This window comes from Bos mutus, chromosome 24, assembly GCF_027580195.1.
Source record: "Bos mutus isolate GX-2022 chromosome 24, NWIPB_WYAK_1.1, whole genome shotgun sequence".
NCBI lineage: Eukaryota > Metazoa > Chordata > Mammalia > Artiodactyla > Bovidae > Bos > Bos mutus.
In genome coordinates, this window is record NC_091640.1 from 41595343 (window position 1) to 41617703 (window position 22361).

The 22361-nt window shown below is 35.0% G+C and overlaps 1 protein-coding gene across 4 annotated transcripts in view; it reads left to right on the top strand.

Annotated features, from left to right (window-relative positions):
* The window catches only part of ANKRD12 (ankyrin repeat domain 12), a 102487-nt gene that overhangs the window by 45729 nt on the left and 34397 nt on the right, over positions 1-22361 (top strand). For 3 of the 4 annotated variants that reach the window (XM_070362008.1, XM_070362011.1, XM_070362009.1), the window contains 5 exons: positions 4512-4659; positions 12631-12699; positions 16503-16649; positions 20004-20204; positions 21391-21533. In XM_070362008.1, coding sequence (XP_070218109.1) covers positions 4512-4659; positions 12631-12699; positions 16503-16649; positions 20004-20204; positions 21391-21533 — 708 coding nt within the window. The remainder of the gene's footprint in view (positions 1-4511; positions 4660-12630; positions 12700-16502; positions 16650-20003; positions 20205-21390; positions 21534-22361) is intronic. The other variant, XM_070362010.1, reaches the window with a different exon arrangement.

A 22361-nucleotide genomic window follows, 5' to 3' on the forward strand; every position in this document is an offset into this window, starting at 1 on the left:
TATACCCTGAGGAATTCACACATTTTAGGAGGGATCGGGAGAGGACACGGAGAAGGCAATGGCACCCCACTCCAGTACTCTTGCCTGGAAAATCCCATGGATGGAGGAGCCTGGTAGGCTGCAGTCCATGGGGTCACTAAGAGTCGGATACGACTGAGCGACTTCACTTTCACTTTTCACTTTCATGCATTGGAGAAGGACATGGCAACCCACTCCAGTGTTCTTGCCTGGAGAATCCCAGGGATGGGGGAGCCTGGTGGACTGCCGTCTGTGGGGTCACACAGAGTCGGACACAACTGAGTGACTTAGCAGCAGCACGAGAGGACAAGAGAGAAGCAGAGGTTGCACAGCTGAGAGTGGCCAGATGCCACAGCAGTGAATGGGAAAGATGAAGTTGTTGGGTTTTGTCAGTGGACATACCTTACCATGATCTGGGTAGAGGAAATCTCAGAGTTGTGGGGACAGGATGCAATGTTAGGTTTGAGGAGAGAATTAGAACTTTCACTTCTAAATGCTTAAGTATAGTGAAGGTTGCATTTGTTAAATTATATGTGAGGCTACTTGATGTCAGTTTTTGAATTGATAAGGCCAAAATTGTTGAAGCTTTTAGTCTTCTAGGTACTTGTTTTATTTTTTGATGATTGCCGCTAAATACATAGTAGTCCTGAGCATTGCCTTCATAAAAGTGTGATTTCTTAAAACTGTAGAGGCAAGCAAAAAAGCAAAAACTTTTACTAATATATTTCTGTTAAAACCATTCCTTAGGTAAGTTAAGAATGCTTACTAATCATTAGGTTTATAAAATAAATAGGAAGAATAAATACAAACTATTAAATTCTTTAGTTATTAATAGTTGGCTTACCCAAAGGGATATATTTAACCGTTCTCAGCCTCAGTTTAATCATTCAGTGTTTTTTCAAGAGCGCACACGTGTTTGTGTAAGGGTCAGAAGCCCTTCTGAAGCAGTGTGCGTGGTGTTTAGTACTGCCATGCTCCGGATCTCCGAGCAGCTTGACATGCAAAGCTGCTGTTAGAAGTAATTTTCTTTCATTTTAAATAAATATTTGACAGCTTAAGAGAGGAAGGGCCGTAATATCCATTCCCAGTTTTTTGCTTATACTATATGTTACTACTGTTTCTTATGACAGAATTAGAGGGGAGGAGAGAAGGTGACATGATTACCTTTTTTCACGTATTTATTTGCAAAGCATATTCTTAGGATTGTCTTTTCTTAGTGAGTTATTGGCCTTGAAGCCAGTTTCTAGCTTCTGCTGAGTTTTTCCTTCCATAAAATTTTTAGAAATGAATCTGTAGTTGTTCTCTTATGTAAATAGAGACCATATTTATAGCATAATATAACACAAGACATTGCTGTTAAGAGATTTCTAAATTTAAAAATAACCTGAACCAAAACTTAATTTCTTAAATGCATTCAAATAGACCATATTTTAAATAATAATTCCTTAGCAGTATACTTTTTATATAAAATGATTTTACTACCTTATTAAGTATCACAATAGTTAGGGGTTCATACCTACTCAAAATTCTTCAAATATTTTATCCTTTTACTGACAATCTATGGGATTTTCCCCCCATTGGTTTTAGTTTAGAAATTTTTCCACTGAAACATTTCTAGCTATAAGTTGGTGTTCATAATTTGCAAAGCAATATCTTTTATCAAATACTTTCTGATAGTCTAAATCTCGAGTTATATTCATGAAGTGTGAAAGAGTGGATGTTAATCATCTACCTTTTCATCATCAGTGAAGGTTCAGTCTTCATTATCTCCTGTCCTCTCCACATGATAATTGAGAACTTTTTTTATTCAAATAATGTAATACATGTTCACTGTAGAAAAATTAAACATATAAGCATAATGAAAATAGAAATTGCTTTGTTTGAGATGAAGGATCTTGAGGTTTTACTCTACCCTCTTTGCAGGCTAATTAGTTTCATGGGCTCTAGCAGAAGACATGAGACTCCTGGGTCAGGTAGAAAGGAAAGTTTTTTTTCATATAGCCATAGCAGTAGCCATATATCAGTGTTTGTGTCTGTTGTCAGAGCCCTATTTCTCACAAAGGGATGTAGTGAAGGCCAGTGACAACTACATATACAGTAGATTGTGTAATGGGAGAGGAAACCCAAATCTTTTTAATGGGAGGTAAATCTACCTGACCTTAGCCCTAAATTAGAGAGAAGTTATATATTGAACAGTGAACAGATCTAATCTATCCTTTGCTGCAGAGGAAGACACTGTCTCTGTCTTCCAAGGCTGTTCTGTATACAGATAACTTTGAAAAGATAGAACAAAGGGATTTATTTAGTGCTTCTGTTTGCTAGATGTACAGAAATGCAAGAAAGCCATGGTGGATTGTCTCCCAGCACACCTGCAATGCCATTACCCACAGATAGCCATTAACATTTTGATTTGTATCCTTCAAGGGTTTATATATGTATATATATTTTAAATTATCTCCAGGTATTTTTTATACTTCTTTTTTCTATCTTCTTGAGTTGGTAAAGACTACCAGCACTTTGTTTAGTATCAGCAGTGATAGAAGGTCATTCTTGGCTGTTAATACTTTCATATTGTGTGTGATGGCTGTTGTAGGTTATTTTAAGAAAAACATTAGTGTAAATGAAAAGCATTTAACATTTTAAAATGAAAAAAATCTGTTAAGTTTGTTATGTCATCGTATGAAAGAAGAATGTGCCAGTGACCCTCTCCTGAATAGACAAGAGTATTTATATTAATATATAAGTACTATTTGATAATACAGAAATTTCAGGACAATCAGAAGTAACTATTTCTTTTGAAAGTTACTTTCCCCAGATCTGAAAATAATTTTTAGTGTTAAGATTCTCACAAAAACACTTTGTTTGGCTAACAGTTTTAAGGACAGTTTTACTTGAGAACAGAGTAAGTTTGTAGCAGGTAAGAATATTCACACTTAAAGTGAAAGTCGCTCAGTTGTGTCCAACTGTTTGGGATACTATGGACTATAGCCTGCCAGGCTCTCCAGCCAACAATACTGAGGTGGGTACCCACTCCCTTCTCCAGGGGATCTTCCCAACCCAGGGATTGAACCTAGGTCTCCTGCATTGTGGGCGGATTCTTTACTGCCTGAGCCACCAGGGAAGCCCAAGAATACTGGAATGGGTAACCTGTCCCTTCTCCGGGGGATCTTCCTGACCTAGGAATTGAACTGGGGCCACCTGCATCGCAGGTGGATTCTTTACCACCTGGGGTATCTTAGAAGCCCTGTATGAATATTCACACTAGTCACCAAATTATTGCATAGGAGAACATGATTGATATAGTCTTGCGAACACTTTTCATGTAACATATTAACACGTTGGTTTCTTTTAACTTGTTTATGTCACAGAACAGTATCATAACGTATATGCAAGGTAGAAGGGACTTCTTAATGTTTTTCTTAGATTCTTTGATTCTTTTGTCAATAACAAAATATTTGTATTTTCCAAGGCAGATCTCTTGAACTTTGTTGGCTAACCTTTTTATTAATCATGCCTTTTTACTTCTGATACTTGGACATCTGGGACCTCACTGACCTTGGGCAGACTGTCCTTCCCAGGGCCACTCAGTTCCCAGAGAAAATAAATAGCTCATTTGTGACCACACCTTTCATTTGCAAACCAGCAATCCAGGGTTCATCCCTAACCACCAGCTCTAGCAACTCTCATACTCTGGACCACTGTCCCCCTGCCCTGACGGTTAGCCCAGAATAACCGTCAGGTACCAGACAACTAGAGAAGTGACACGTATACCCCAGACCCTGCACAAGTTATGCGGACTAGCCAACCCTAAAAACCTGCTTGCTGTCTTAGCCTTTTCCTGTGGAAGCCACACTAAAGCATCCGCTTGCCTGCCTTTCCCTCCCTCTGCCTCCCTGAACTGGCTAGGTGCTTCCCCAGGAGAAACTGCGTTGCACATGTGACATACCCTCTTTTCTTGGGAGCTGTGAGTGACAAACTGTCTTTTCCACTGGCAGTGGTCTCCTGACCTGTTGGCCTCACTGTGCCAGAATAATAATAATAAAATCGACCATTTAAAACAGCATTGTAAGCAAAAGGCATGCCTGTGAAGCTCCATTTCATTAGCAGAAGTGAAAAGACGAGGATTTTCCTTTACACCTGGGAAATAATTTGATGGTTTTATTTTTCAGTAATCTTCACTACTCAATTCAATCTAGAATTCTTTTTCTGATTTATATTTGTTTATTGGATAATGTCTGTGTTAGACATAGAGTTCTATTATATTCAAGATATTTTGTTTTATAGTTATTTAAAATTATATTACTAAATGATAGGGAATATGAAACAATTAAGAAAACATGTTGAAAGTGGGCCTTGAGGACATTGAATATGATGGTAGTTTGTAATACCCTTTCAACTTTTGTGTATGAAAATTTCCTTCATAAAGTATTTTTTAATACTGTACTGCTTAGCTAGTATCATTATAACTTTATTCATGTTTTATTTTTTAATAGAGTAAAGACAAGATTGCATCCTATAGCAAAACTCCAAAAATTGATCGAAATGATGTGGGCAAGGAGATGAAAGAGAAATCATCCATGAAACGTAAACTTCCTTTTACCATCAGCCCATCAAGAAATGAAGAACGAGATTCAGACACAGGTGGGAAAATTTGTTGTTTTCTAGGAAAATCATTATCCTTCTTTTACTGTGATTTTATCATTCCTCTTGCACTACATTTTATAGAGAAATATTTGTATTTTGGAATTTCAGGTTTATCATTGGGGCAGAAATTCATATATTCCTTGCCCAAATATAATTTCTATCATATATAAAAGCAGTTTTTTTCTTAGTCTCAGTGTTCATTACAGACCTCTTATCATTTTAAGAACTTGATTTCTTGGGGAGCATTTCATTGTTGAAAATTTACTCAGTTGCATGGATCTTTGATGTGGTAAATTTGAGAAAGAGTTGTTCAGTTTTTGTGGACAAAGTATTGAACCCACCAAAGGAAAAAAAGCTTGGACATTTTAGATTCAGAAACGAATCAGAAATATGTCCCTTCTAAAAAAAGAAGAAAAATATTGAGGCTGCCTCAGTCCAATTCATAGTACTTTTTTCCTCAAAACTCTCACTATATCAGGAATGATACTTGTCATCAGTCAATCCCAGTTATTCATAATAGATTAGAACCTTATGACCACTATCTATAAATACTAGGTTGTATTTTAGCCCTGAGATAGTCATTTCCTAAAACTCATATAAACTTGAATGTTTGTTGTATGTTTATCATGATCGTTTTATCCCCTGAATGAAGTATTATTAATGAACTCTTCTTAAGAATGTTTTAGTTTTTAGTTTCACTCACAGAAAAAAATCAGTATTACATTCTAAATATATGTACAGAGATTGTATCCTACTTTTATCTTTCTAGCTACCTTAGTCATCAGTATAGAAATAATCTTGACTCCAGAATCTTTGAAAATACCCTAAGGACTTTTGAAATGCGTTATGCTAATATAGCTTTAGAAAATAACGTAATTTTAGTGTACACTTTTGGTAGCAGCTAGGTTTCCTTTTGTGTATTTGGCTATTTCTCTTAGCTTGAATTAGAAGTTTTTCTTAAACACTTATGACATTTTTAAACCTTAAAAATTGCTTTTTTTGTGAGTAATTAAGAAATTTTGTGCTTTGTTCATTTTAAGTTACACTGCCTTCTAAAGGTTCGGATTTTTTTTTTTTTTTTTTTGAAGCCTGGCCCTCCTTATTTTTCAGCATTGTTTTCAAGGTTATGAGGTCATTTAGCTGAGAAGAAGGTACTTATGTGAATTCAGATATACAGGCTTTAATTTCTCTCAGACTTTCTCCTTGGAAGTCCTTCTGCTAGTCATTTTTAAAGTACTTACATTAACTAGGTTGTTTTCCAGTGACAGTGTTCTACTAGTAGTTTGAAGAAGGGACTTAGAAAAATTCAAAGGTTGTAAACATGTTTTTCAAAATATATTAAGATTTGAAAATAACACACTTCCCAGGAGAACCCTTGTAATTAGATCAGCTGGGTTATTTGTCTTTCATTTGGTGTGAAATAAAGAAGACTTAGGAAGACATGAACTTTAGGCACTGAATGAACATGGTCTAATTTTATTGTATTGATGGGATTAATTTTCTCTGCTACAGTCTTTCCACTATTTGAATTTAATAGGGGGCATTGTAGCTCTCTCTCAGGCTTGCATAGTATGAACATTTTTTTTTAAAAGGTCACATGCTAATGTTAAATAAGATTTTGATGTATTTAAATGTATATCTATAGTTTTGGTAGTCTGAATTTATAAATTTTAGTAAGTAACAGATGAACGCCTTAGTTTTGCATGAACACACATAAACACACATCCAAAGCATTGAGAAGAATTTCCCCAGGCCCAAGGAAAAATGTCTTATTTACAGTTAAGCTGTCTTATTTTCATAATTTTAAAAAAGAGTCCAGAGTACCATTAATGGCTATTTTAAATGTGAATGATAATTATAGCACCAAAACTCATATCTGACGTTGATCTTTTTAATATTCTAAACTATACAGAATAAAGTATAGAGGGGAAAAATACAACATATATGACAGTACTTAATCTAATTAAAGTGCTCTAACATGTGAAGGAAAAAACACAGAAATTGGAGAATGGACAAAAGATACAAGCAGGTAGTTCAGAACACCAGAATTACAGTTGACAAAGAAATGTATGAAATAATAGTAGTTAAGGAAATAGAGTTTGTAATGACTGAGAAAATTATCATTGGTTAAATCATACAAGGGCTTTGTTGGTGGCTCAGCTGGTAAAGAATCCACCTGCAATGTGGGAGACCTGGGTTCAATCCCTAGATTGGGAAGATCCCCTGGAGAAGGGAAAGGCTACCCACTCCAGTATTCTGGCCTGGAGAGTTCCATGGACTTTATAGTCCATGGGGTTGCAAAGAGTCAAACACGACTGAGCGACTTACACTTTCATTAAATCATACAAACTGGTCACTAATTTAGGATAGGAACTTGCTTTAGTTTGTCTAAGTTACAGAACTACCTTGATATAACAACATATGTTAAAAACTAAATTTGTAAACATTTGACTTATTCTTTCTTTTGGCATTTATTCAATATAAATGATTATTGATGAGAATGAAAATTATCTTCAAGTATATTTCTCTCAACTTTTAATAGAAAAAAACAGGAAAGGACTGTCAGGTAATAAAGGGTTTAATTGTGGTAAACACTGAGGAAATACCTTTTACTGTTAAAAATAATATTGTAGAGGAATAAACAGTATTGAAAGATGTTCATAGTATACAAATTGGGAAAACAGGTTATGAAATAATATGTACTGTTTGATTGCATTATGTCATCATATTTATATTTGTCTATATGCCTATGCACATAGAACAGATATTAACACACATACAGAAAGAGAAAATTGTTTAAATATAAAGACTGTTTCATTGTAGAACTAAACCTAAACCTAGTAAGTTATTAAGGGTCCTGAATAAAAATGTAAATATTATGAACCCTGAGTTAGTGAAAAGTAAAAGAACAGGGAATGGGGGAAAAGGAGAAAAAGCTGAGTGCTGCTCAGCTCATCATCTCTCAATGACAAAGGATTAACTGAAATTGTCTAAAACTGAAATTTTTTTTCAAAATTATTGCTTAAAACTTTTAATCTTTCATTATTTAAAATTTTATCTGTATGTTTATAAATATGCCTGTGTTTATATTTTAGCAATTTGAATCTCTTGTAGAAAAGAAGTGATTCCTTTAGTTCCTTTTCTTTTTATGTTGGATTAAACTAAAGTTAATCTTACAGATTTTTATTTAAAGATCGCACATGTGTATGGTATTTTCTTCCTCTTACATAAATTGATTTCTCTCTGTCTCCCCCCTGATCCCTCTGTCTTTACGTACATTTAGAAAGGTGCTTTGCATGATACTCAGGAGATGTTAACATGTTGTTTCCAGGATTGAGGATGACTTGTTACTTTCTTCTTTGTATTCTTTTATATGCTTTGAATGTTTAACATGACAGACATACATTATTTTTATAAAACAACCATTATTATTTTTTTTAAAGACATTCATATTGTCCAAGAAAGATTCCGTGGTTCTCATAATCCGCAATAATGCCATCAACCAGATGAGTCATTCCTAGTCTTCATTTTGAGATAGCCTAGTATTGCCGGGATAAATATCAATAACCTCAGATATGCAGATGACACCACCCTTACGGCAGAAAGTGAAGAGGAACTAAAAAAAGCCTCTTGATGAAAGTGAAAGTGGAGAGTGAAAAAGTTGGCTTAAAGCTCAACATTCAGAAAACGAAGATCATGGCATCTGGTCGCATCACTTCATGGGAAATAGATGGGGAAACAGTGGAAACAGTATTAGACTTTATTTTTGGGGGCTCCAAAATCACTGCAGATGGTGACTGCAGCCATGAAATTAAAAGACGCTTACTCCTTGGAAGGAAAGTTACGACCAACCTAGATAGCATATTCAAAAGCAGAGACATTACTTTGCCAACAAAGGTTCGTCTGGTCAAGGCTATGGTTTTTCCTGTGGTCATGTATGGATGTGAGAGTTGGACTGTGAAGAAGGCTGAGCGCCAAAGAATTGATGCTTTTGAACTGTGGTGTTGGAGAAGACTCTTGAGAGTCCCTTGGACTGCAAGGAGATCCAACCAGTCCATTCTGAAGGAGATCAGCCCTGGGATTTCTTTGGAAGGAATGATGCTAAAGCTGAAACTCCAGTACTTTGGCCACCTAATGAGAAGAGTTGACTCATTGGATAAGATCTGATGCTGGGAGGGATTGGGGGTAGGAGGAGAAGGGGACGACAGAGGATGAGATGGCTGGATGGCATCACTGACTCGATGGATGTGAGTCTGAGTGAACTCCGGGAGTTGGTGATGGACAGGGAGGCCTGGCGTCCTGCGATTCATGGGGTCGCGGAGTCGGACACGACTGAGCAACTGAACTGAACTGAACTGAGTGTGTCTTAAACTCTTTAAATCCTCAATTATTTCATGTTTATTAATTTTTTAAAAGATAGCACTTTCTAGAAAAGTATTTGCTTAACTAGACAGATAAAATTTGGGGGGAAATTATAGCATAATTCGAAGTGTTACCCATGAGTTTCTATAGCTATATCATAATTGTCTTCATTGCAGCAAATCTCCAGCATAACTGCTTATATCATTCCAGTATCTATCCCACATCGTCCTATCCTATTAGAGAATTTCTGTAAATTTTGTCCCATGAAATGTTAAGAGGCTTGTCTATACAGTAACTCACTGAGCCTATGGAATTAACTACTTCTGATCTAGAAAACAAATTGTTTCTTTACAGCTACATCATCAGCTTGCTTTATCACCATTTTTTAGCTTTAACTTTCAGTCTTTCCCAGACATCCAGAATCCAGACAAGATAAGTTATTATAGTTATAACAGAGAGAAGTCAGAGCCTAGTGTTTCTTATCAGGGGCTGTTGAGTCTGACAGACCAGTGTTGAGTTCTTGCTCTGGCCAGATTAGCTGAATTCTTTGTAAGTCCCAGTTGTCTCATCTGTAAAAGTACATATATAATACCAACTTCAGAAATTGTGATCTCTGAGTGATATAACATATAAAATCAGTTTGCAGTATATTAAAATAGAAAACTGACTTAGAGATTTTTCATCTACTGCAGTAAGAGCAGGCATAGGCAGTGCAGCAGTGCAGTAATACCGACAAGGACTAGGTTCCTTTTGTATTTCTGCTCTGCCACCCTTAGCTTGTATATAGGCTTTGTCCTTCAGCATTTTGCCTTACACATCCTTCCTGGGCAGGAAAGACCAGTAATGCTTTTTACTCGTGAAACAACCTCCCTAGAGACTTTTGCCTGCACCTCAACTGGTTAGGCTCTGCTAGTTAGGAAAGTCTGAAAAGTTGAATATTTTTGAGCTGGACAATATTGTCACTCTGATCAAAGTTGGGGTATTCCTATTAATAGGAAGAGGATAATGAATATTTAAAGTAGGCACCTTATAATACTGATATGGCTTCCCTGGTGGCTCACTGTTAGAGAATCTGCCTGCCAATGCAGGAGACATGAGTTTGATTCTTGGGTTGGGAAGACCCCTTGGAGAAGGAAATAGCAACCCACTCCAGTATTCTTGCCCGGGAAATCCCATGGACAGAGGATCCTGCCAGGCTACAGTCAGTGGGGCCACAAAAGAGTTGAACACGACTTAGCAACTAAACAACAACAAAATATTAATAACTGATAACTGCTGTTATCTTTAATAGTTGCTAATGTTTCTACTGAGTGAACTTTATTCCTACTCTATCCACCATAAAATCATACTAATTTTCTTTTCTAGCCTAATGGCATTCATTGGATGCCATAACAGTTCTTTAACATAAAAGTACTGAACTTCACTGCTTGAGGCTACACATGAGTGTCTCTTCTTGGCCTCCAGCCTACATTTGAATTATTTTGTTATGAGTAATGCCATAAGAGTGTCTTTCCAGACTGTGGTTTTGTTATACCCTGAATGTTTTCTTATTCATTCCAAGAGTAGGGTTATAGGGTTAAAAGGATACAACGTTTCTATGACATTTCTCAAAAATAATTATATGTAGTTACAAAGTCTTCCAGCAGAAGACTTTAATCTCAAATAACATCAGGGGACTTGCTTTTTCTTTTTTTTTAGGTTTGATAGATCTAATTATCTATAGTGATAAACCAGTAGTATTTCATTTTAGTTTGCATGTGTAAGTAAAAAAAAAAAAACAACATTCTTTTTAAAAAAATGTTTATTTCTTCTTAATAAGCATTATCTGTTTGCTTATTGCGTTTTTTCTAGTGGCATATGTAAGTAATGTGTGGATAAATGTGGAAGGACAAGATGCAGAGAGGCACAGTATGCCCCATTCCCCAAGGCCATGGTCGCAGTTGTAGAATGTGTTCACATGCTCCGAACTCAGTCTCTGCGAGCCAGCCATTAAGGCCTGCTTTCCTGAGGCTTTGATCCCACTGAAGGATCTACCCTATTTAATGACTCAACGCAACTTTGGAGAGGACAACTATTTTAAAAAGAAAACAAATGTTGTTTTTCTGATAACTGTGTTAAAAGTAACAGATAAAATTAGTGTTTTGCTTAATAAGGATACTCATCTTTTGGTGATTTTCATGGAGATTGTCTATTATAGATTTATTTTTGTTCCTTCCCCCGATAATTTTCTAGCTCCTTAATTAAATCTTTATAGAATACATATACAGATGCCCCAAATATGAGCATACTTATTTGAGTAAAAGCCGAAGGGTATGTGGGGTCAGGATAGATTAATTACTTCCAAAGGAAGGTTTGGATAAACTATTAAACTGCTTCCTTATATTAATGAATATAATTGAAAGCAAGTTTATTTTATCCACTATTCTTTAATTGATCGCAATAATAGGATCTGCTTTCACTTATCCATTTAATTCAGTTTGTTGGTGCAACGTATTAGTTGCCACTTTGCTTTGCAACCTGTGGAGGCCTTTTTAAATTTTTGTTTATCTTGAAATGTCAAATATTCTTCATAGAATTCTAGTTGTTAACTTAATGGTTTTGTTAACAATTACAAAAAGCAAATGTAATTGTTTATTGAAAGGCTTGTGATTCAATCTGTTTACCCATTGGCTCTAGAATTGGTCTAAATGTTATTTTATTAATGATTTCCCTTTCAGTTGAGTGAGCTTTCTCATCACTAAACTTATAGGCTTATCTTTTTTTGCAAATATTATGTTTAGGAGTTATTTGTTCTCTCAATTCTTTTCCCCCGATATTTTTATTTTTTATTTATACCTAACTGAACTCATGAATAATGTCTATAGTAATCATTCTGGAAAGAAAACAATGAGCCAATAAATGGATATTGTAAAGATTAGAATAATAATATTTTAAGTTATAGTAGCATTTGTTTGTAAGTAAAAATATTTGCTCTGGCCATACTGTCAAAAATCAGTTCTCCGTATTCTTAATTGTCTAATTTATTGAGTTGTTAGGCAGCATTCCATTTCTTAGCTAATAAATTTTGTTTTGCTTTAGCCTGCTTTCTTTCTAAGAGGTGGTCAGTGTAATAATTCATAGTATTTGAAATGTTTACAGTTTATAGAAATATTTGGTCTGGAATGATACTGTAGTCCAAAATGTTCTATTGTCTTCTGAGTAGTTTTGGCATTCATAGAACAAAAAGGATGATTCAAGTCTTTATTCAAGTTCTGTAAAGGCAAATTCTAAACAGAAAAGCAGTTACAGAGTACTGTCTCTTTTATCAATATTCAGAGATTGAAAAAATATTCTCAAGAAAGATTATATGTTTTAATAAGCAGCCTCAGTAATAGTTGTTATCGCAACCTACTTAGTTGACTTTCTTAGCTTTAAGACCAAAGAAACTGAAATCTTAGGTATTAGCCAAACCTCTGTTTTAAATGTACTTTTGGCTTTACCTTAAAAATAATCTTTTGGAAAAACAGTGGTACATCATTGTGGTCTTTTGAAAAATGTTGGTTTGTTGAATTCTGCATTTCCCTTCGTATGCTTTTTTCTCTTCTCCTGTCTCTTCTCATTCTGTAGATTCAGACCCAGGACATACAAGTGAGAATTGGGGGGAGAGACTTATATCTTCTTACAGGACATGCTCAGGTAACTAGATTATCAGGGGTTCCTGTTAGCCAGTGGTTTCTGTCACATTTATAATTAATTCTTGTACTATAAATAACTTATTTTCAAACCAGCACATAGATGTCTGTGGTTGAATAAGTGACTATGTGAGCGACATAAAATTTTCCAGCCTCATTTGAGAGCTCCCATGTACCATGTCCAAGACATGTTCTGTGTGGATGCTGCAAGCAGGATCCTGCACAGCCACTCAAGCATGCAGCACAGCTGGGGGCCCATTCATGTAGAAGAGTATAAGAGGTGTACACCTTGGAGCTGTGCTGAGCAGTGACCCCTGTAGGAAGGTGCCCTGGTCCTCCATCTCTTAGCTGGACACCCTTCACACGTTATACCACACATAGTGATTTTCATAGACAGTGTCATCTTATTCTTCAAGCACGCAGTGTTTTTTAAAACATATTAAAATTTTTTTCAGTTGACCTCTTTAGTCTGTTGACTTTTCTGCTGACCCTGTTGAATTTAAAAATGGATTAAAACACCAAGTTTCCTGGAGAAATGCCATCAAAGAGTAAATGTATCCCCAGTATGTGAAAACTAAATTAGCTAGGTGTTTTGATTCTTTCTTTTTTTTACTTTTTAATTAGCTTATATTCTTATCTCTTATTTTTAAATGTAAGGTATTGTTTAGTCCCTCAGTGTCCAGTTTTTAGCATATGGCCTTTAACTGCAAAAACTAAAAATTTCTGTTGCCAGTATACTTTTTATTTATTTGATAAATTTGTGGAGTTGGTATACAGCAAAGTAATTATTCTTAAAATTATCCTGAAAACTGTTAGTTGACCTGATAAGTCAGTAATACATAGTTATCAAAATTTGGCAATGGCTTGTCTACAGTTAGCATTAAATTGAACAGATCTACACTTACTGTGGAGTTAATGGTATTTTCCTAAAATGGGGCCCCTGAGTACCAAGGCACACCTAAAAGAACGGTATGTGATGAAATTGCCTGTGGTCTGAGGGTCATGGCTGGAAATCAGAAGATACAAGCACTCACCTGTCAGAAACTAGATATTGCAGAACCATCTGTATTTGAATTGTAGCTCCCACAGTTTCATTCTTTATACTGTGGCTGCTTTGTGGGAAAATGTCGTATTTCTGAGACACTGGTAGGCTTATGAACTAGTTCCCCAAGAAAAACATGTTTGTCTCTTCTCAATATACTTAATTGAGATGTGATAATGTTGAGCTTTCTGTTTATTCTGATAAGACATGGGAAGAAAGCACTAATTTTCAGGATTATAAGACTGAGATATCTAATTCTAAAGGTCCTCTGAACCTTGAAGTAAATAGTACTGGATTGTTGAAAAGGCTGTATCTGTTTTTCTTTCGTCTTAAGTGAACCACCTGGATATTTCTTTAACAGTCTCTTAAGGTGGTCTTCCCTGGTGGTCCAGTTGTTAGGAATCCATGCTTTCACAGAGTTTTATTGAATGGTTTCAACATGAAAAAGCACACTTAGGGACATACTAATCTAAGATTTATGATTTTTAAAAATGGTATAAAGTTATCTCTAATCTATCTTACACCAGCTACTGTTCACCTACCTTATTTTCCTATCTCATGTAAAGCATGAACTCAAGACAGATGGCTAAGGTAACTCAGAGAAAAAATAGTGTTCATATGAATGTTAGTAATGAGTTTTTGATTGAACATTTAGAATACATCCAATTTGTTTATTCTTTTCTTCTATAAACTGAGTATCACTTTAGAGTATATTCTTTTTTTAGGAGGTCATTGCAAGTATACAGGAACATAATTGATTTTTTCTTTTTGATCTTAATCTTACTGAATTTACTTTTTAAAAATTTTTTGGCCACTCCTTCATGGCACATGGAATCCTAGTCCCCTAACAGGGATCTAGCCTCCATCCCCTGCATTGGAAGTGCAGAGTCTTAACTACCGGACTGCCAGGGAAGTCCTCAAGCATATTCTTCTTAAAACATTGTGTTACTAAAATGCAGTTAAAACCAGAAATCAAGAGTTTGCAAATGAGAAAATAAAAGAAAATTTTTTTTCCAAAATTTTAAAAGTGTTTTAAGGATAGAGATGTATTTTTTATTTTGCTTCTTCTAATTACTAAATTGTACTTTTTTTCTTAAAACAACTTCTTTCTTTAAACCGTTATAAGTATTTTAATTTAAGTGAGAAGTACATTTATTATATTTAAAAATTTGGTATGCAGATCAACAACTATTAAAACAACAGTTGTGGTTCCTCATTAATTCTGAGAACCAAAGCATACAGAACATTATTAGGAAAAAGAATGTGTTTCAGGAAAAAATAGATTTCTCCAAAAGACCTATTTAGGGGTTTATAATAAATTTAGTAAGTTAGGTGTAACACTGCTAAAATGGGCTTTATACTAATTGGATCATTAATGAAATGAAAAGTAAGAAAATAATATATTAGGACTATTAATAAAGGCTGACTTTAAAAATCTTGGAATTTTTTATTTCTGTTGTGTAAAATTTTGCAAATATCAACAGAATGGACATTTTCGGAGCTATTGAGTTTTGGGTGATTTGTGGGCAGCAGAGAGTAATGCAGGCCCTTTGATTTTTCCAGGCCTTAGGATTCCAGTTTGTCCTGATTAACTTAAAGTGGCACACTACAGGATTGTATGCCTCAAATAATAATACAGTAATATATAAATAGTATCAAACTTTTATTCATTTCTTGAAAGTTACTAGATCAATAAATGCTTATCTCCTGGAGTAGTCTAACTGCTGGCCACATCTACCTGAGAAAAACGACAGTATTGACTACTAAGCCTTGCCTTCTTGCACTCATTTTGCTATTTTACATTTGTTTACAATTTTTATTAATTTATTTATAGTTTTGTAGCTCTTCTCTACACTGCAAACCTGGATCAGTAAATCCCAGATATTGATACAGGATTTTCCAGGAAATAGATGCCTAGACAGTTAACCGGCAGCTCATCTCACAGGGCCACTTGAATTAATTCCCAGAAATGTCCTTAAGGAAGGAGTAACAGGCATCTATGTTTCTTTGACCTATGGAATCCAGTTCCATCTGAATTTTCTGGCTCATAATGGGGAATATTGCCTCCATTGCCAGAGATTTGCCAAATAGCTAAATCTGAGAACTGGCTTTATGGTGGATCAAATCTCTTTGAAAAATTTTTAGACATTTTTGAATCTTTGCAGGATCTCTATTAATTCCCCCGGCCCCTTCCCACACACATATAGAATCTTTAATTTTGCTCAGTTTCAGCTTTGATTAATAGTCTTCCATGTTCAACTATCCTATAACTGCAATAGAGTGATTTGGTGTTATTTTTCAGTAATTACTCTGTGTGATGTGCTTTGTCTTAAACACTTCCTTAGAAGATGTATAAATTATTAGTGGAATTAGGGAGCTAATGTGAAGGAATATTGCTATACAGGCTTAGGAATAATTGAATAAGATTAGAGTGAATGAAGGAGTTTCAGAGATGTAAAACTAAGGAATGTTTGAAGTGTTATTTAATAGAATTGATCATTAAAATACAGATCTTACTAGGACTAAATTTCCAAATGTTAATTTTCTGAAAATTATACAACTAAGATGTTTTCTCAAAAAGCATTCAGAGAGAAAATTGCTTATATAATAAAACCCTAGTGCTCTTTTGTCTGCCTATTGCAAGTTTCTCTGTTACTCTTGTTTCTCATAAACATGTATCATCTATTTTTAAAAAGTCTCCTTATGCTTTACTTTTGAGTGCTTAAATTTGTTTCAGATTCTTACATATTTATTAATAATTCCAGAGAAAGAAGGTCCAGAAAAGAAGAAAACAAAAAAGGAAGCTGGAAATAAGAAGTCCACTCCAGTTAGCATTCTCTTTGGTTACCCACTCTCAGAGCGAAAGCAGATGGCACTTCTTATGCAGATGACAGCACGGGACAACAGTCCAGGTGACACTCACCATCATTGAGTATCTGTGTGTTTGTGGTTTTCTTCACATTGTAGCTTTGTCTTGACAGTTATTTTTAACTACTTTAAATGTCCTTTCTTGGATTTAATCAGTTTCTTATAAATTTATAATCTTAACATGTGTTTGTGTGACAGTTGTTTATTGTCTATCTCATCTGCTAGATGAAAAGCTATACAGGAGCAGGGATCTTGGCTCTTGGCAGACATTCAGTAAATGTTTGTCAACTAAAATGAGTACAGTTGACCTTTGAACAACACAGGTTTGAACTGAGTGGGTCCACATACACATGGATTTTTTTCAGAAGTAAATACTATACTGCTGCATAATCCATGGTTGGTTGAATTTGAAGATACAGAATTCTGGGTTTGGAGGGCCAACTCCAAACTTTTTAAGTTGCACACAGATTTTCAAATGTGAGGAGGGTGGGTACCCCTGATCCCTGAGTTGTTCAAGGGTCAACTGTAGTTTAGAATTGGATCAGTCCACATGAGAAATCTGTTGCAGAACTGTGTGTCCTTTTACCTTACTGCAGAAATTTTTACTTCAGTTTCTGTAAAGCTGCTTCTAGGTTTATAGTTTACTTTTATAGTTATACTTTACTTTTATAGTTAGCACTCTATTGTAAGCTGGTAATCTTATCACATGCTTTTCGAAGCAAGAGTATAGTTCATGTTTTATTGTTTAAGATCTGCTAAAATTTATTTTGGGCTTCCGTGTTGGCTCAACAGTAAAGAATCTGCCTGCAATGCAGGAGACACAGGTTCGATCCCTGGTCTGGGAATATCCCCTGAAGAATGGGATGGCTACCCACTCCATTTTTCTTACCTGGGAAATCCCATGGGTAGAGGAGCCTGGCATGCTGCACTTCACAGGGTTGCGTAGAGTCGGACACTACTTGATGACTGAACAACAGCAACAACAAAATTTATTTTCAAAAGAAAAAATATCTGCAGTGTATTATGTAAATTTATTTCATGTTTCATTTCACATTTCCATTTAAGATATTGTGCTTCTTGTGTGTGTGTTTGTGTGTGTGTTTATTCAAGTATCAATAGTTTGCCCTCCAGAAATGATTAAAGATGGCTTACCAGCAGGATAAAGACAAAGAAGGAACAAACAACCAACTTGCTCATTTATTAAAAGAGTTTAAAAGGTAGATAAGGTCCAGACCGCTGGGCTGGGATAGTTACTACATTGAGCAGTGAACTTAGTTATACATTCTGGTAGCTAAAAACAAGAGTTTTAAGTTGTATAAAGTTCTCATTGAGCAATGCAAGAAGAAAGTAAATCTCTTTGGAGAAATCTTTTTCTTTGGGAAAGAAAAGTTCCAAAAATTTGGAAGAAAAATTCTTTTCTTCAGGGCACCTGTGTATAACACTTGGGATAACATGACAGACCCTGTGGAAATGCATTGACAAGAACACAATTTTTCTAGTGAACTTTTCCAGTGTTGGCTCTTTGTTATTAAAAAATGGGACAACTTGGTAAAATTCTTGGAGTTTCTATAGATCATAGTTTCCATTGAAACGTAAGTGTATCTATATCTTTCGCTAACAAGAGTGTGTTAGAACTGTCTTTTTAAAGTGGGGCATGTTGGTTATTCTTCCACCTTTCCACCCACAACTTGGGGAGACTGGCCAAATCAAAGTTATTTACAATGTTAAACTTCATATGTTTCTGAACATTTGAAAAGTGTTAACTTTGACTCAGATTTAATAGCTAGATGGGAAAACTTTTGTTTCTTAAAAGTGTTATTTAATACTATGAACCTCTATCCTTAGAGTAAATTAAAGAATTAATACAGTAAGGCAAGAAGCTAAAAATCTTTCCTCATTTCCAATAACCTCTCCCTTTAAGCTGCAAGCCCTATTCATAATTTCTTCTCAGTTTTTTAGATATAAACATGTAAATGTATCTTTTATTGCTGTTTGTTTTTAAATATAAATAAGATTAATACTGTAATACTATTCTGCACTTTGTTCTTTTCATTTAAGGGTATATCGGTCCTCCTTATTAATACATGTATAGAGGGGAAAGCTTTTGAAGTATCAACCTGTTTGCCAGCTGATAGATACGGTTGTTAAGGTTCATAGTCTTATCGATTATATAACTTACTTCCCACGTTTATTCTGATTGCCATTATGGGTAGTACTACTGTTATTTTGTCTGTGTTATATTATTTTGGTATGGCTGAGAAAATTTTGTATGAGTTAATTTCTTGCAAGTTGTTTGAATTTAAAAATGCCTTTTTAAGTTCAATCACTAATTTCCTAAATAAATAATTTGACTATAAATATTATAATAATCATGTATTCACTCAACAAATGTTGTGTAAGTACACTGTGTAACAGGAAGTCTTCTAAGCAGTCGAGATACAGTGATGAGTTAGACAAGATTCATGTACTTCTGGAGTGTACGTTATAGAAATTCATAGATAAGAAACTGTTACTAACTCAATGTACTTTAAAAATCAAAAGGTAAACTTTAAACTTTTTTCTTACTGAGAAAAGAGGGATAATACTTTAACATTCCCATCGTGGCAGTTTGCAAGGAAGTCATTATATGATGCTGGAAAATTATTTTCTGTAGACTTTTTTTTTCCTTAGAGCTGTTATTTCTTTTAAATAGTTGTAAATTTTCAGAATTATTAACACTGTACATATGTCTTGAATCCTTAATTGATTAAGAAACTATTTTTCGTTTTGTTTTTTTCTTAGTTCTGAAATGGGGAGGAGAGGACTTTAAATGTCATGCAGTTTAACTTTCTTGTTTTTGAGAGAGAAACTGGAACAAATACCAAAAGATAGAAATCAAAGCAAAACACTTTTTTTCCCTCCTTTATCAGCTCGTTTTTAAAGGCCTTTTTCTAGACTGTTCTTATTTCTTATGGATCATAAGCTTCATTTCCTACTAAAATAATCTATGACTTTAATTTGTACCTAATGTTGAAATACATACTGTGAGTCCAGTACTTTGAGTAAGAGGTGTAAACTCTAGCCTTCAATGTCATTTCATCTAGGTCTTGAAATAACATCATAACATGCCATGAAAAATGGGTTTTTTGCAGTTTATCCAATTATTCATTGAGCAAGTACTTTCAGGGTAGAATTGACAGAGTGAAACATTTTTTTCTTAGTTGGCACATGCAGTATTTGATAACCCTAAAGGAAAATCTACTCTGAGTCATTATCAGATTATCCAAGTCAAGTGTCAGATTGTTTGGGTGAGAAGGTACTCCCTCAGTCCAAGAAATTAGCACATTACCTGTAGAAACCTTTACATGAATATTACAAAATATTTAGTCTAGAACTTTAAACTTTTCTCTTTCTTACAGATTCCACACCAAATCATCCATCGCAAACACCACCAGCCCAAAAGAAAACTCCCAGTTCCTCATCTCGACAAAAAGATAAAGTTAATAAAAGAAATGAACGTGGTGAAACTCCTTTACACATGGCAGCTATTCGAGGAGATGTAAAACAAGTCAAAGAACTAATAAGTTTAGGGGCAAATGTGAATGTGAAAGATTTTGCAGGTAAGACTTGTAATTAAAGACATACTCAGGAACTAAAATTTTGAGGTTGTCACCCAAACAGACTCTGATTACAATTTAATCAACATTCTTTGTTCCTCTTTCTGAAATAAAAGTGTTCTAAAAGTATACTTTAAAACTATTTTGGAGTTTGTACATGAAACCCTGATCCACGTCAGTAATCACTCAAATTCTTAGATATTAAGCTTCTGTATTATCTGGCATATTACCATATAATTTTTTATCTAATTTAGGATAAAATTTTTATCCATTTTTTTGAAAATCAGGCAAATAACCCTCCAAAAGAAAGATCCCTGATCCATTTACACTCCCATCAAGAGTATATGGAAAAAAGAAAAAAAAAAGTATATGAGAGAGCCCTGGGTAGGGGAAAGAGAGAAATTAGTAGGAATTTGGGATTACCAGTACTCTTGCCTGGAGAAGCCCACTGATGGAGGAGCCTGGTAGGCCATAGTCGATGGGGTTGCAAAGAGTCGGACACGACTGAGCGACTTCACTTTCACTTTCACTTTTGGGATTAACATATACACACTACTGTATATAAAATATTAATAGATAAGAATCTGCTGTATACAGGGAACTCTGTTTACTATCTTGTATTATTGTAAGACCCTAACAAGCTTATTTTGCCCTTTTATACTCTTCTTATTTATAATTCAGTTGATTATTATAAATTATAGCAAGTTTATATTCATTGGGTAAGCTTAAATGTTAGTTTAATACTTTTGTCAAATAATTCAGCCCCATGGGAAATAATGGGGCTTCCCTGGTGGCTCAGAGAGTAAAGCATCTGCCTGCAATGTGGGAGACCTGGTTTTGATCCCTGGGTCAGGAAGCTCCCCTGGAGAAGGAAATGGCAACCCACTCCAGTATTCTTGCCTGGAGAACCCCATGGAAGGAGGAGCCTGATAGGCCACAGTCCACGAGGTCGCAAAGAGTTGGACACGACTGAATGACTTCACTTTCATGGGAAATAATATTATTGTGGATGAACCTTCTGTAAAATTAGTGGTTTTCTTAGGTACTTATTTTCAGTAGCTTGTTCATCATTCCTTTTTCCTTGTATTGTGTACATTTAGAATTACTGTATCACACATGGGTATATTAAAAGCGTATGTGTTGAATTAGTAGAAGTGTACCATATGTTCAATTAATATTGTAACTTTAGGTTGGACACCACTGCATGAAGCTTGCAACGTGGGATATTATGATGTTGCTAAGATACTGATAGCAGCTGGAGCAGATGTTAACACACAAGGATTAGATGATGACACTCCACTCCATGATTCCGCTAGTAGTGGGCACAGAGATGTGAGTATGACAGGAGGAGCAGTAATACACATCTTCAAAAGATACATTTAACCCAGAGTAATTTAACTCACTTCTTAGTTGTACAATCTGGTGTCATATTTCATTCATTGCCTGACCAGCTCATTTGTGTTTTATTTTCCCATTTTCTACCTTCTAATTGCTAATTCCTATTATGAGTTTAGCATTATCTTTTCATAAAATCTATTTAATTTGATAATTAAGCAACTTGGCAAAATTTTTATTTGAAGGGCCATTCTACTGTCAGATAATTAGATGTAGAGATTAAAGCATATTTTACTTATAAAAATTTTACACTGTCATACCTTTTTTAAGACATTAATATTTAATGATTCCTTTGTATATAACAACTGTTCTTGAATTTTAGCTGACATTATTTATTTAAAGGTACTCAGATGCTTATGTATATAATAAGATGATTTAATCAAACTCGATTATATATGCTTGAAAATTTAATGGCATCTTTAAATACCATGTTTGATTTGTTCTGATGCAATATTATGACCCATGCTGGGTTTTAAATTCCATTTGCATTTTCAGTCTCTGGCAAAGTCTCTACCCCATCTTTGTTGTAATGAAGCTTCTGTTTTAAGCATGTTTAATGCTTAGTTCCTGGAGAAGGCAATGGCACCCCACTCCAGTACTCTTGCCTGGAAAATCCCATGGACAGAGGAGCCTGGTAGGCTGCAGTCCATGGGGTTGCGAAGAGTCAGACACGACTGAGCGACTTCACTTTCACTTTTCACTTTCATGCATTGGAGAAAGAAATGGCAACCCACTCCAGTGTTCTTGCCTGGAGAATCCCAGGGA